This window comes from Lynx rufus, unplaced genomic scaffold, assembly GCF_022079265.1.
Source record: "Lynx rufus isolate CCGP_SWC_20201006 ecotype Redwood Valley unplaced genomic scaffold, mLynRuf1.p SCAF_17, whole genome shotgun sequence".
Taxonomy (NCBI): Eukaryota; Metazoa; Chordata; class Mammalia; order Carnivora; family Felidae; genus Lynx; species Lynx rufus.
This window is the reverse complement of record NW_025814831.1, coordinates 43,257,683-43,270,772: the sequence shown is the minus strand read 5'-3', so window position 1 is coordinate 43,270,772 and position 13,090 is coordinate 43,257,683. Positions and strand designations below refer to the sequence as shown.

The 13,090-nt window shown below is 39.0% G+C and overlaps 1 protein-coding gene across 1 annotated transcript in view; it reads right to left on the bottom strand.

Moving 5' to 3' along the window:
• Nucleotides 1-13,090, bottom strand: part of ARMH4 (armadillo like helical domain containing 4) — a 122,043-nt gene that overhangs the window by 95,244 nt on the left and 13,709 nt on the right. The window contains exon 4 of the mRNA XM_047079759.1: nt 9,677-9,889. Coding sequence (XP_046935715.1) covers nt 9,677-9,889 — 213 coding nt within the window. The remainder of the gene's footprint in view (nt 1-9,676; nt 9,890-13,090) is intronic.

Below are 13,090 nucleotides of genomic sequence, written 5' to 3'. Positions count from 1 at the left end.
ACTCCATTGCATTCTGTTTACAGAGTAGCATAGCACTAAGTATTATTTATTACAGAATGTGATAGAGTGAGCCTATTATCATACAGGTATATTTCTTGTATGTTGAGAACAGTCTTGCACTGCCTAGACATCAATCATACCATGCTTTTAAGAGATGGACTTTCCTCGTAAGGGTGGGATGGTGTCAATCATGACAGTTGTCTGGCTGTCATTTGCCCAGGGATGGAAAGTGTGTCCTTCAACCTGCAAAGCAGGACAGATAATATGGATGTGGGATTGGGGATTCCCTACTTGGTGGTGGGCCCCAGAGAAACTTTACATCTTGGCCTTGGCTCTTCCATGTGGGGGCAGGGGTGAGGAAGACAAAAAAAGAAGCTACCCTCTGTATAGCAAACAAGCCAAGAGCTGAGTAGCCAGAAAGCCCAGCAAGGTGCTTGAAAATTATTCTAGTATTTTGGGTACAGAATATAAAAAACCTTCTCAGAGTGTGGAATGGGTCAGGGCCTGGGAGTCCTGGGAGTTTATTAGCTAAGGTAAGATCAGAGAGAAATTTGTACCTTGTGAGCCTAATTCACTTTGTGTTTCTTTTATTTTCTTGGTTTATTTGGTTTATGTTCCTTTAGGTTTGAGCCGAGTCTTTTTAAAAATTCTACTAGTTTCAGTTGGAACACGTGAGAGGGTTTTCATCTATGCTCGAGCTAGAGTTTTAATAGAAATAGGACCCCTCAGAGAACATGTGAAGCAGATACCTTGAGAAAATCGAGGAAGCAGTATCAGACCCTCTGCCCACCTGGAGAATCTCCTTCTTCTATTAAAACATTGGAGATTTGGGGCACCTGGGTGGCTCAGTTGGTTTAGCATCCGACTTTAGCTCAGGTCATGATCTCACAGATTGTGGGTTCGAGCCCCGCCTTAGGCTCTGTGCTGACAGCTCAGAGCCTGGAACCTGCTTCGGATTCTGTGTGTGTCTCTCTCTCAAAAATAAACATCAAAAAAATTTTTTAATCAAAAATAAATTTTAAAAAAAATTGGAGATTCTTTACACATTTTTTATAGAAGAAATTTCCATAGATTATTTTGTTTAGAGATATCAAACAATGTACACAGAGGTAGTATGACCGAAGAAAAGGCACTGGTAAATTTAGGCAGAATCAATGTAAATCTTTGAAGACAAATGCAATGTTGCCAAGTGTGACCATTCTTAAAATCTTGTAAGGCCATTCAAATTGATGCATTGTATTTTTATTCTAATCTTTTCCTTTGGGGTTATGTATACACTTAAGTGATAAGAGGTAGTCTGGTGCTGAAACAACTTCAGGGTTATGAATACAGCCTGATAAAGTGTAGTTGATAATATCCTTACATTATTTTATACATTGCTAAGGTTTGTGTTGCCTGTACTCCAATGCAACAAAATTATCTTGTTTACACCAGTAAAAGGATAGCTATGTCTAGCCTCATACTGAAAGAGCATGCCTTTAAAAAAGTGCCTTAATTTTCTGCTAACATCTGAAATGCCTTTGAAATCTCCACAGCCTGTTATGTGGTTTTAGGCTACATGTTTGCTTCAACAACTGCACAAAACCACCACACGTGCAGAGCCCTGTTTAGACCAGTCCTCAGAGGGATTGTCAGTCTGGAGTATGAGCCCAGATGAATCACTCAGAATGGATCCTTTTGCTTGGGATTCTGAAAATCCTCCTCAAGAGAGACATGGTACAGCTTCCAATAAATCAAGTATTTGTTAGCCTGAGACTGAGCACCTGGTTGTCTCTTCTACATTGAAAAGCAGTTGCTTCTGTTATTAAAAAACTATTCTTAAGAAATAATTCATCAAGGGCGCCTGGGTGGCTCAGGCGGTTAAGCATCCGACTCAGCTCATGTCAAGACCTCATGGTTTGTGAGTCTGAACCCCACATGGGGCTCTGTGCTGACAGCTCAGAGCCTGGAGCCTGCTTCAGATTCTGTGTCTCCCTCTCTCTCTGCCCCTCCCCTGCTTGCTCTCTCTCTCTCTCTGTCTCTAAAATAAACAAACATTAGGGAAAAAAATAATTCATCAAACCAATAAGCTAAATTAGAAAAATACGCTTGATTACATGTCTATAAACCGATTGTGTGGTGTATGTGGTCTTCTATTCACCACCCTTTAGAATGTTTTCCATATTTTGGGGTTTGTCATCGCTTATTTTTTTTAAAATATCAATAGAATAATGAGTGTGTGTATGTGTGTGTGTGTATATATATATATATTATATATATACATATATGCAAATCTATACACACAAATATCCCATGCACATACACACACAAGACTCACAAGCATAAATATCAATTTCTTATTTCTCTAAGCTGGGGCTAAGCTCTCTCTCATTCCTAATTCTCAAAGTCCTTTTTTTCTGTAATTTTTTGTATGATACTGTCCCACCTTCTGCCTTTTATTTCTGTTATTTAGGTATCTGTCTTAACTCTTCTACTAACATTTATGTAAGATCTACTCCCATTTGTTCTTATTATCTGAATCACCAAACAAATACTTGCTAAATGTGCATGTAAATGAATGAACAAAACCTCTGAATATAGGGCTAAATCTTTTTGTCATCTTGAGCCATGATGTAAAATTTCATGTGTGTCTAAGGTTGAGAGCTTTACCAAGCAGTGCTAACTTTCTACTTTCTAATGCTGGGCAACAAAGAGTCCAAAAAAAAAAAAAAAAAAACAGGGATGGAAAAAATCAGCTCCAGAATAATGTTTGTTTAATTGTAATTATACCAACAAATGAATTCCTTATGATAAGAAAGCATACTAGAAAACAGAATGAATGTCAGTTATCTTTCTTTATCAGCAGAATTTGTAAGCAAACTTTGTGGTAATACATCATAATATTGATTTTAAATATTTCTAAAATACCATTAGCTATATGAGCATTAGTAGTAGCAAACACGGGATGACCATTCTGAGTGCTAAGTAATTTACTATACTATTCCTAAACAACATATTAGTACTTAAGAACAGAGATCTATAATAAATACCAGAGAAAGTATGATGACTTCAGGACAAGACAAAGTGACTTACTATAAGAGACAATCGATAACTGAAATCACCAGCAATTCTGTGTTTTGTAATCTGACATGTAATATATGTGAAAATGATGCACATATAAAAACAAGTTAAAAAAAAAAAAAAAGCTCATCCTTCCCTAATGTACATGGCAATAGTATTAGACATTTCCTGTGTTCATGTTAATAGTTATAAAATTGGTGTTTTTTATTAAATTCCCATTATTTTTGCCAGAACAAGCATGGGGGCAGGGGGGAGAATTCAGCATTTAATTCACCAAATCAATTCACCACTAAAAATAAAAATCCAACAAAGGACATTTTCCATCAAATACTCTTTTCCTCATCTTCCCATTTGCATATCATTTAAGAGGCTTTGTTACTGAAAAAAACAAAATGAAATGAAAATGAAATCCAAAGCATTTCCAAGAACAAAAGCCAAAACTTGTATCCATTCTTAACACAGTTAAAGTGACCATCCTTAACCTCACACTGCAGTATTACAAGTAACAGACAATTCAAATTTACTCCTCTACTTGATCTTTCCTTCCAGATTCCAATGAGCAGCACCCAAAGGCAAATCACATCCACTTCGGTTCATAAATACAGCCTCAGGATGAGATTTTAAATACTCTGTCTCATTCATCCATTCTAGCTGCCTTCTGAGTTGAAAAGTTACATGAGACTTGAGAAAATAATAGCAAAACACTCTCTGAAAAGGAGTACATACTGGGAAGATGAAAAATATTGATTTTGTGAATTAAGTGCAAGTGAAGAGCAAACACTTCTATAAATTCTACATGAGTTTTTAAGCATCCTCAATGGAGCTAGTAAAGAAAAGCATCTCTGAGACTTTCCCACAATGCCACTTAAAGAACGTATTTCCCAATTCATTTCTGACTGACCAATAAAGAAAATAAAACATCTTGTCTTAGGTAGCAACTATGAGTCCTCCACACTGCCAGAACGATCAGTCATCTGAGTGAAGGCATACTTTTCCAACATCACTTTCATCTGAAATTTCTATGTTATCAGTAGAGAGAATCCTAGAACAGAGACAGAACTGGCAACTCTGAATAAGAAAGGAGAGATAACACCACTATCTCTTCAGCAGAGGAAATTAAAAGGTGCTGCATATATATAATGGAAATGCTCTCAGAAGAATGTAGAAAATATCCATGAAATTAAATACACGCATACATGCACGCGCGCACACACACACACACACACACACACACACACCACTCACAAAAGCAGGAAAATGGATGTCACCAAAATAGATTAAGCAACAAATGACATAACAGTGGAAGCTTTCTGTCCTACATGTGCTGCCTGACTGGCAAAAGATGTCAAAAATGCAGTTTTTTTAAAAACCTAAATATAAGGGCAGCCAAAATGGTCTTCCAAAAAGAAGGAAAAAACCTCAGAAAAGAAAAAACTAAAGTTAAATGATATATTTGGTCTTACTTTTAAAAAATCAAGATGTTAAGGGGCGCCTGGGTGGCACAGTCGGTTAAGCGTCCGACTTCAGCCAGGTCACGATCTTGCGGTCCGTGAGTTCGAGCCCCGCGTCAGGCTCTGGGCTGATGGCTCAGAGCCTGGAGCCTGTTTCCGATTCTGTGTCTCCCTCTCTCTCTGCCCCTCGCCCGTTCATGCTCTGTCTCTCTCTGTCCCAAAAATAAATAAACGTTGAAAAAAAAAATTCATTTAAAAAATCAAGATGTTAAAAAAAAGGTTAAATGGGATGTTCCTGTTGATATTAAAAATTAAAAATCTCTTGATATGATAAAAAAGGTAATATGTTATATATGTACATATAACATACATTATAAGTTTCACAAAAAAGGTAATTCTCTACCAAGTCAATTACTGTGAGTTTGTTCCATGAAGCCGATAGTAAATGGGCCTTTGGAAACATGAGGAAATGGGAACTGTCTGGGATAACAGCACTGGATCATACAGCCCCAACACTCAGTCTATTATGCCTACAGAAGGACATTAAATAGGATCAGTTAGATCAGCCCAGAGACACTGGTATTTCTTCTCCTCTTGCCGAAGAGCAATAAGCTAACCCAGAGTCATCGTGGGAGAATCTAAAGTAATTCATCCTGTTCCCAAGTCTGTCTGGTCAGCACCATGGTGAGCACCGAGTAGTTTCCCATTTACCACTAGCTGGAAGGCTCAAATACTGACTTCCAAACATTAAGGGAGGAAGTCTGGGGGTGGGAGAGGTGAGGAAGGATTACCAAAACCTAATCACAAGATCTAAGAAATCTTTGTTTTTGTACTCTTACCTCCTACATGTACTTAGAAACCTAGTTCTTGGTACAAATAAACCCACAATTGATTTTTTGCTGAATATTGAATTGTTAAAGCAACAACCTTCCACCGTACAGAATTATTGTTACAATTTTACAGCACAGATAAATTTCCATCTTCTGTGGGAATATAAGAAAGACTAAAGTAAGTCTGATTTATTCAGAGTAAATGGATATCCTCAGTTGGATTTCTAAAATACAGAAAGCAAAACTTCCCTAGGTAAGAAATATTGAAAGACCTAGTCCATTTGATATTAGGGTTAAAATATTATGGTTAAAATATTCTAAAATATTCTAAATATTCTAAAGATTAAAAAAACTCCAAGTAAATTTTCATAAGTAATCAGAAATTGTTAAGTTTCTATTTTGGAGCAGAGAAAGACATTAATATTCAACAATAAAAGGATATCAACCTATACAGAGATCATATCCAAAAATTAGTTTATGTAGTTATATATATGCAACTAACTTGCCATTATGCTATTTTGAATAAAAAATTAGAACACTTTTGTCATGTTTGTATTTAAAAAATGATGAATGCAGCCCTAGTGGAGTTATGCCTGAGACAAGTATAATGCATTTTTTACCATCCTGAAAACATTGATTCCCTAAAATAAAATTAAAAAATTAAAAAAATAAACAAGGAATTAAAGTGTGTCAGGCAAGGTGACAGATAAACCATTATCCCTTCAAAAATCAAACTATTTTTGCTGACAAGGTAAAAAACCTACTAAAATAGGCACAAGGTGGAATGCACATATAGAGGCAGTCTCTTCAGAGACTGAGAAATGTAGAACACATCACAACTTCTCCTGCTCTCAAACGCACATCTCTCAAGTGGATATTGCAGAGACAGAGCACGTCTGCCTTCAGAACCCCCTGGTGAACTTCTCAGAAACAGACCCCTGATATGTGCTGAACTGCATACCCACTATATGTATGTGTATGTGTGTATATATGTGTTCTGTGTGTGTATAAATATATATATATATAATATATAAAATATATAAATACACACACATACACACACACACACACATATTCAAAACCTGCCATACTTGTGAATGTGACCTTATTTGAAAATAGGTTATTGGCAGATACAATCAACATAAGATGAAGTTATTGGAGTGAGTCCTAATCCAGTGGCTGGTGTCCTTGTAAGATGAGGGAAATTTGGGCACAGTCACACTTAGGCATAACAGCCATGTGAACATGGAGGCAGGGGTTGCAATCATGTTGTCATAAGCCAAGGAATGCCTCATCAGAAACTAGAAGAAGCAAGGGCTGATTACCCATCTGGAGGCACTGGAGGGAACATGACCCTGCCTACACCTTGATTTCAGACTTTCAGGCTCCAAAACTACAAGAGAATAAAGTTTTGTTGTTTTAAGCCATCCAGTTTGTGGTATTTTGTTATGACAGCCCTAGAAAACTAAGACAGTCAGTGATTATGCTGTAGAGCCGTAAAGGAGGAGACAAAGAAGACAGGGGGCCAAGTAGATACAATTTGAGGTTTGTCTGAGCCCCTAATTATCCCCTAAAGGATAAACATTCAGAAATTTCCACAAAGGTTGTTGATCCTTGGATGTCTGGTATCTAATAATGGCATGTCTTGCCCATATCCCATTGAGAAAAATACTCCATTCTCTGGAGAAATGCTTCTGTCCCCTAGTGGGAAAGAAGATACTAATATAGCATATAAAAAATTTAATAATATAATTAAATAAACACACATCTTTAAACTGGAAAATTGTATGTCATTTGTCAACACATCACAGAGATTAAAACTTCAAAGGTAGGTAACTTGATGTAGCACACAACCCTCTGTTCTAGTAAAAATAAATTATCTTCAGGGTGCCTGGGTAGCTCAGTCAGTTGAGCGTGTGACTTCAGCTCAGGTCATGATCTCACGGTTCATGAGTTCAAGCCCCACGTCAGGCTCTGTGCTGATAGCTCACAGCCTGGAGCCTGCTTTGGATTCTGTGTCTCCCTCTCTCTTCGCCCCTCTTCCACTCGTGTTCTGTCTCGCAAAAATAAATAAACATTTTTTAAAAAGTGTTTTTTTAAAGAATACATTATCTTCCTCTGGGTATAACCCTATGATAGAATTAAAATCCTTCACCCAAAGGTCTCAAAGACAAGGCGGAAAAACAGGCCTTGAAACCGCAGGCCTCCAACACACACAGAAATCTAGTAGGTTTATCTGTTTTTTTTCTTTTTTTTAATTTTTTTTTCAACGTTTATTTATTTTTGGGACAGAGAGAGACAGAGCATGAACGGGGGAGGGGCAGAGAGAGAGGGGGACACAGAATCAGAAACAGGCTCCAGGCTCTGAGCCATCAGCCCAGAGCCCGACGCGGGGCTCGAACTCACGGACCGCGAGATCGTGACCTGGCTGAAGTCGGACGCTTAACTGACTGCGCCACCCAGGCGCCCCGGTTTATCTGTTTAAATAAGTGTAGTCACTTCAGCTTCCAGAGAAGTAGATGCACCAACATAAAACTAATTGTGATGTTATTAATGTACACTAATTAAACATACATTGTGCACTTCCTGGGTCCTAGAAGAAAAGGTGTGCTTATTCAAAACCCTATCTTAAGCCCAACAATGTAGCTGACAGAATATTTTTAAACCAGAAGGGTCTTCCATAAGCCTTGACAAGGATCATAATTTAGATCAAAAACCGAAAAAATATATTCTCAAAAAGAAGCTGGAATTGAATTGTGTAGAAGAAAAGCACTAAAACTCCAGGACATCTTAGGCAAGTCAAGAAAATTCTCACATATTTCAACGCAACTGCCATCATCTACTAAATTTAGAAAATTATTGCAGTTTCACAAGTATGGATTACTCACAAATATATTTTTTTTCCCTCTGATTTAATGAGCCCTGCCGGGTAAAGCTGTCATCTCTAACGCAGGTTAATTTGGGGAAACCTGCTTTTTCCAGATGGCGTCAAGGAGAGCAGACAGCTAATATGAGATTAATCTCAAAGTCATACGGTTTTTATCTCAATGTGGAGTGCAAGAGCTATCAGCCTCTGAGCTTGCTTTGATCCATTTCTCAAACCAGCCTTCTACTATGGAGTTCTCCACACTACTCCTAAAATGTCATGTTTCTCTGCCAGAAAACTACCAGTGTTACCCTGAAAGCCTGTGAGAGAGTCTGCTGCAAACCTGGATGAACCACCTTCCCTGCTACACAGCAGACAAAATATTAAATAACACCACATCCTATGTCTTTACTGCATCAAACCCACAGATAATTTAGTTCCCAAAAGCTTACCTGTCTTCTAGATTAGAAACTCAGCATTACAAATCTCTGGATATTCTGCACTTCCAACCAAAAGCTGTTTGCCTGCCAAAACGCTGATTAATTAAATGACCTCTCATCATATTTCCAGTCTTCTTGTTTGTGGATGTACAGCTGTGCTCCGAGCATCTTTTTCACGCTCAAAGCCAGTGTCTTGGAAAGTATAATTTGGCATGAATTTCTCAGTCTTAACAGGTAAAGAGACTACCCATCTCCAAATAGTACAACATCCTATGAACATCCCAGAGATGGTCATAAAGAAGAAAACCCCAGCACTAACAACCAGAGCAGTGCTGTGAAAATACAACCCACATTAAAACTTCTACCTAAGAAAATCTGGTGGGGAAACTTGAATTTTCCTTATAAACAAATATCCTCAATCCAGCTGGCAGATTTTAAATCATCTAAAGCACTCTTTCAAAATGTGGACACCAGATCGTATCCTACACCGACTGAATCAGAATCACTGGGAGGAATCAGGCATTAGGATTTTTTCAAAGTTCCCCCAAGTGATCCTAATGTTCATCTACAGTTAAGAACGATTGATCTAGACCAGGGGCCAGCAAGCTTTTTCAGTAAAGGGCCGTATCATAAATGGTTTATACTTTGTGGGCATTCAGTCTCTGTCACAACTACTCAACCCTGCTAATCTGGCACAAAAGTAGCCACAGACAGTATGTAAATGAACAAGTGTAGCTGGGTCCCAATACAGCTTTATTTAGGAATACTGAAATTTGAATTTTATTTAACTTTTACATGTCACAAAATATTATTCTCATTTTAATTTTTTTTCAATCATTTCAAAATGTAAAGATCATTCTTAACTTGCAGGTCATACAAAAATAGATGGCAGGTCAGATTTGGCCGGGCCATAGTTTACTGACCCCTGATCTACACTGCATACGGAATACATTCTCCTTAATCTTCAAAACAACATTTGCTCAGTGACTCAATCAGTCACAGAAAAGATTCTCTTCAATGTATGGGTACCTTCAGATTCAAGTTGTTCCAGGCCAAATGAGGCAGCTGTATTAACACGGCTAATGGATGGAACAATGGTTCTTGTCTCAGAGGGTGCCTCAGAATCAGAAAGTGCTGGGAAAATGCTGGGTGCTTCCTCCAATATTCCAGGCGGAGTCACTGGAGAGCCCATAACTGGTGTGAACAATTCCTCATTTGGCCCTGTGATGGTGTCCATTAGATCTGTCAAACACAAGAGATAGGACTTGACCCAAAGATGATCATTAGGGGAAATGTATACATGTATTTTTTTCTTTTTAAGTAACAAATGATTAATGAAACCAGTATCTTATATACAGTAAGTTTGGCACGTAGGCCAGCTCCCTCTTCCCATAGTGCATCAATCCAGCTATGCAAGGCAGACACTTTACCTTCCAGGAAAATGTATTGTCTCAAATCAGAACTTTCTTTTTAAATTTTAATACCCCACTCATTCCATTGACAATACTATGGATTTTGCAGAATTTTAGATAGAACGATGGAAAAGATAGAAAATTTAACAAAAAATTATTAAGGGTGCCCGGGTGGCTCAGTCAGTTAAATATCCAACTCTTGGTTTCGGCTCAAGTCATGATCTCACAGTTGATGAGTTCAAGCCCTGCATGGGGCTCTGTGCAGACAGCGCAGAGCCTGCTTGGGATTCTGTCTTCTTCTGTCTCCACCCCTTCTTCGCTCACACTCTCTCTCTCTCTCTCTCTCTCTCAAAACTAAATAAATAAACATTAGTATGTTTTAAAAATTATTAAAATATATGCCAAGAACTACTTTTTCATTTTAATTTTTTTTTAACGATTATTTACCTTTGAGACAGAGAGAGAGACACAGCATGAATGGGGGAGGAGCAGAGAGAGAGAGAGGGAGACATAGGATCCGAAGTAGGCTCCAGTCTCTGAGCTGTCAGCACAGAGCCCAACGCGGGGCTCGAACCCATGGACCGCGAGACGGCGAGACCGCGAGACGGCGAGACCACGACCCGAGCGGAAGTCGGACGCCCAACCAACTGAGCCACCCAGGCGCCCCATGCCAAGAACTACTTTTAAAAATTAAGCCAAAGAGTAAGAGTATGTGTCTAAAATATGCTCAATTTCAAAGCAGCCAGATTTAGCTCCAGGTTTTCCCCTATATAAAAAACCCTTGGATAGTAGTATTTTGCACGTCTGGTAGATCATCAGGATCTCTGAGGTAGTTTTTTAAAAATCGATTTGCATGCTTTCCACGTATCTCAACTTACTGAATCAGAATCTCCTTGGTGGTGAAGACCGAAAAACTATTTTTTTTTTAACTCCCAGGATATGGATTCACAGGCTCTCACATCCATGGCTGTTCAGAGTATACATTGGTGCAACCACTTTGGAAAACAACTAGGCATTGCCCCCTAAAGTCAAACATTCATACCTAGAGCCCAGCGATTCAGTTCCTTTCTAATATAACCAAGAGAAACTCCTGTACATGTACAATGGAGAATATGCAAGAGAATATGCATATGGCAGCAATCAGTGTTCACAACAGCCAAACCTGGAAATGACCCAAATGCAAATTGCTAGAAGAGACTGCATAAAGATTAGATGCATAAACTGCAATCTATTTTCATAATGGAACATTATAAACAGTCAAAACAAAAGAACCACATTAGGTAAATTTTAGCCATAGATTATTAAGTAAAACAAGTAAGTCCCAAAAAGGTTATCTCCAGCACAATACTGTTTTATAAAGTTAAAAACTACTGAAATGTTTAAATGCATAATTTTGTGCATTTAATAAAACTAAACTAAAAGGAATTCAGGGAAATGAGGAACACAAGATTCAGGATGACAGTTACCAGTCAGAGGAGGAAGTTGAGATATAGGATTACATGTAGGTTACTAACTAGGCCCTACGGGGTTTTTTGGAGAGACAGGATTGGGAGATATTTATTACATTATTAAAAAAAAAAAAAACTCAGCCAATAAATTAAGCCTATTTACTTAGACCAACAAATAATGAGACAGAGACATGAGGTCCAAAAATAATTAACTAATAATTTTTGTAATCCCCAGGCAATTCCAATAATCACCAAGATTTGAAAACTTTGCTGTCCTTAAGATATCAGAACATTTGAGGGCCTCCTTTATAGAAAGCACTTTATATACATTATTTCAAATCCTTAAAATAACCTATAAGATAGGTAGGCATGGTGCCTGAGCGGCTCAGGTGAGTGACTGACTCTTGATTTCAGCTCAGGTCGTGGTCTCTGTGCTGAGCATGGAAACTGCTTGGGATTCTCTCTTTCCATCTCTCTCTGCCTCTCCCCCACTCGCACACATGCACTCTCTCTCTCCCTCTCAAAATAGAAAAATTAGGGGCGCCTGGGTGGCGCAGTCGGTTAAGCGTCCGACTTCAGCCAGGTCACGATCTCGCGGTCCGTGAGTTCGAGCCCCGCGTCGGGCTCTGGGCTGATGGCTCGGAGCCTGGAGCCTGTTTCCGATTCTGTGTCTCCCTCTCTCTCTGCCCCTCCCCCGTTCATGCTCTGTCTCTCTCTGTCCCAAAAATAAATAAACGTTGAAAAAAAAAATTTAAAAAAAAAAAAAAAATAGAAAAATTAGCTTCAAAAATAAACTAAATGAAATTAACATAAGAGATAGGCAGGGGCATCTTTTGGGTGGCTCAGCTGGTTAAGCGTTCGACTTCAGCTCAAGTCATGATCTCACAGTCCATGAGTTCAAGCCATGCATCAGGCTCTGTGCTGACAGCTCAAAGCCTGGAGCCTGCTTTGGATACTGTGCCTCCCTCTCTCACTCTTCCCCTCCCCTGCTCATGCTCTGTCTCTCTCTCTCTCAAAAATAAATAAACATTAAATTTTTTTTTTTTTTTAAAGATAGGTAGACATTATTTAAAGATGCACAAACCAGGGGCACCTGGGTAGCTCAGTCAGCTAAGCGTCTGACTTCGGCTCAGGTCATGATCTCACAGTTCGTGAGTTCAAGCCCCACGTTGGGCTCTGGGCTGACAGCTTGGAGCCTGCTTTAGATTCTGTGTCTCCCTCTCTCTCCTCCCTTCCTCTACTCGCACGTGCTGTCTCTCAAAAATAAACATTAAAAAAATTTAAAAAATAATAGTAATAAAGATGCACAAGCCAGGCTTAGAGACATTAAGAAACCTGCTTGAGGCCACAATACTAGTGAGGGCCAAAGCTGGGATTCAAACCCTGGTCCTCACTGTTTTCACTCCACCCCCTGGCTCCTAGCAGCCAGGCCTGTCAAACAAGGAGAGAGTTCTCAGGAAGCCTGGCCTTCACAGGCCCCAGTGATGAGCCACCAGGAGACTCTGCTTTGGGAACTAACCCCTCATCCTTTTAGGCTTTGCCACATCTCCCCAGACAACAGAGCATTCACCTGCATTTTCTGT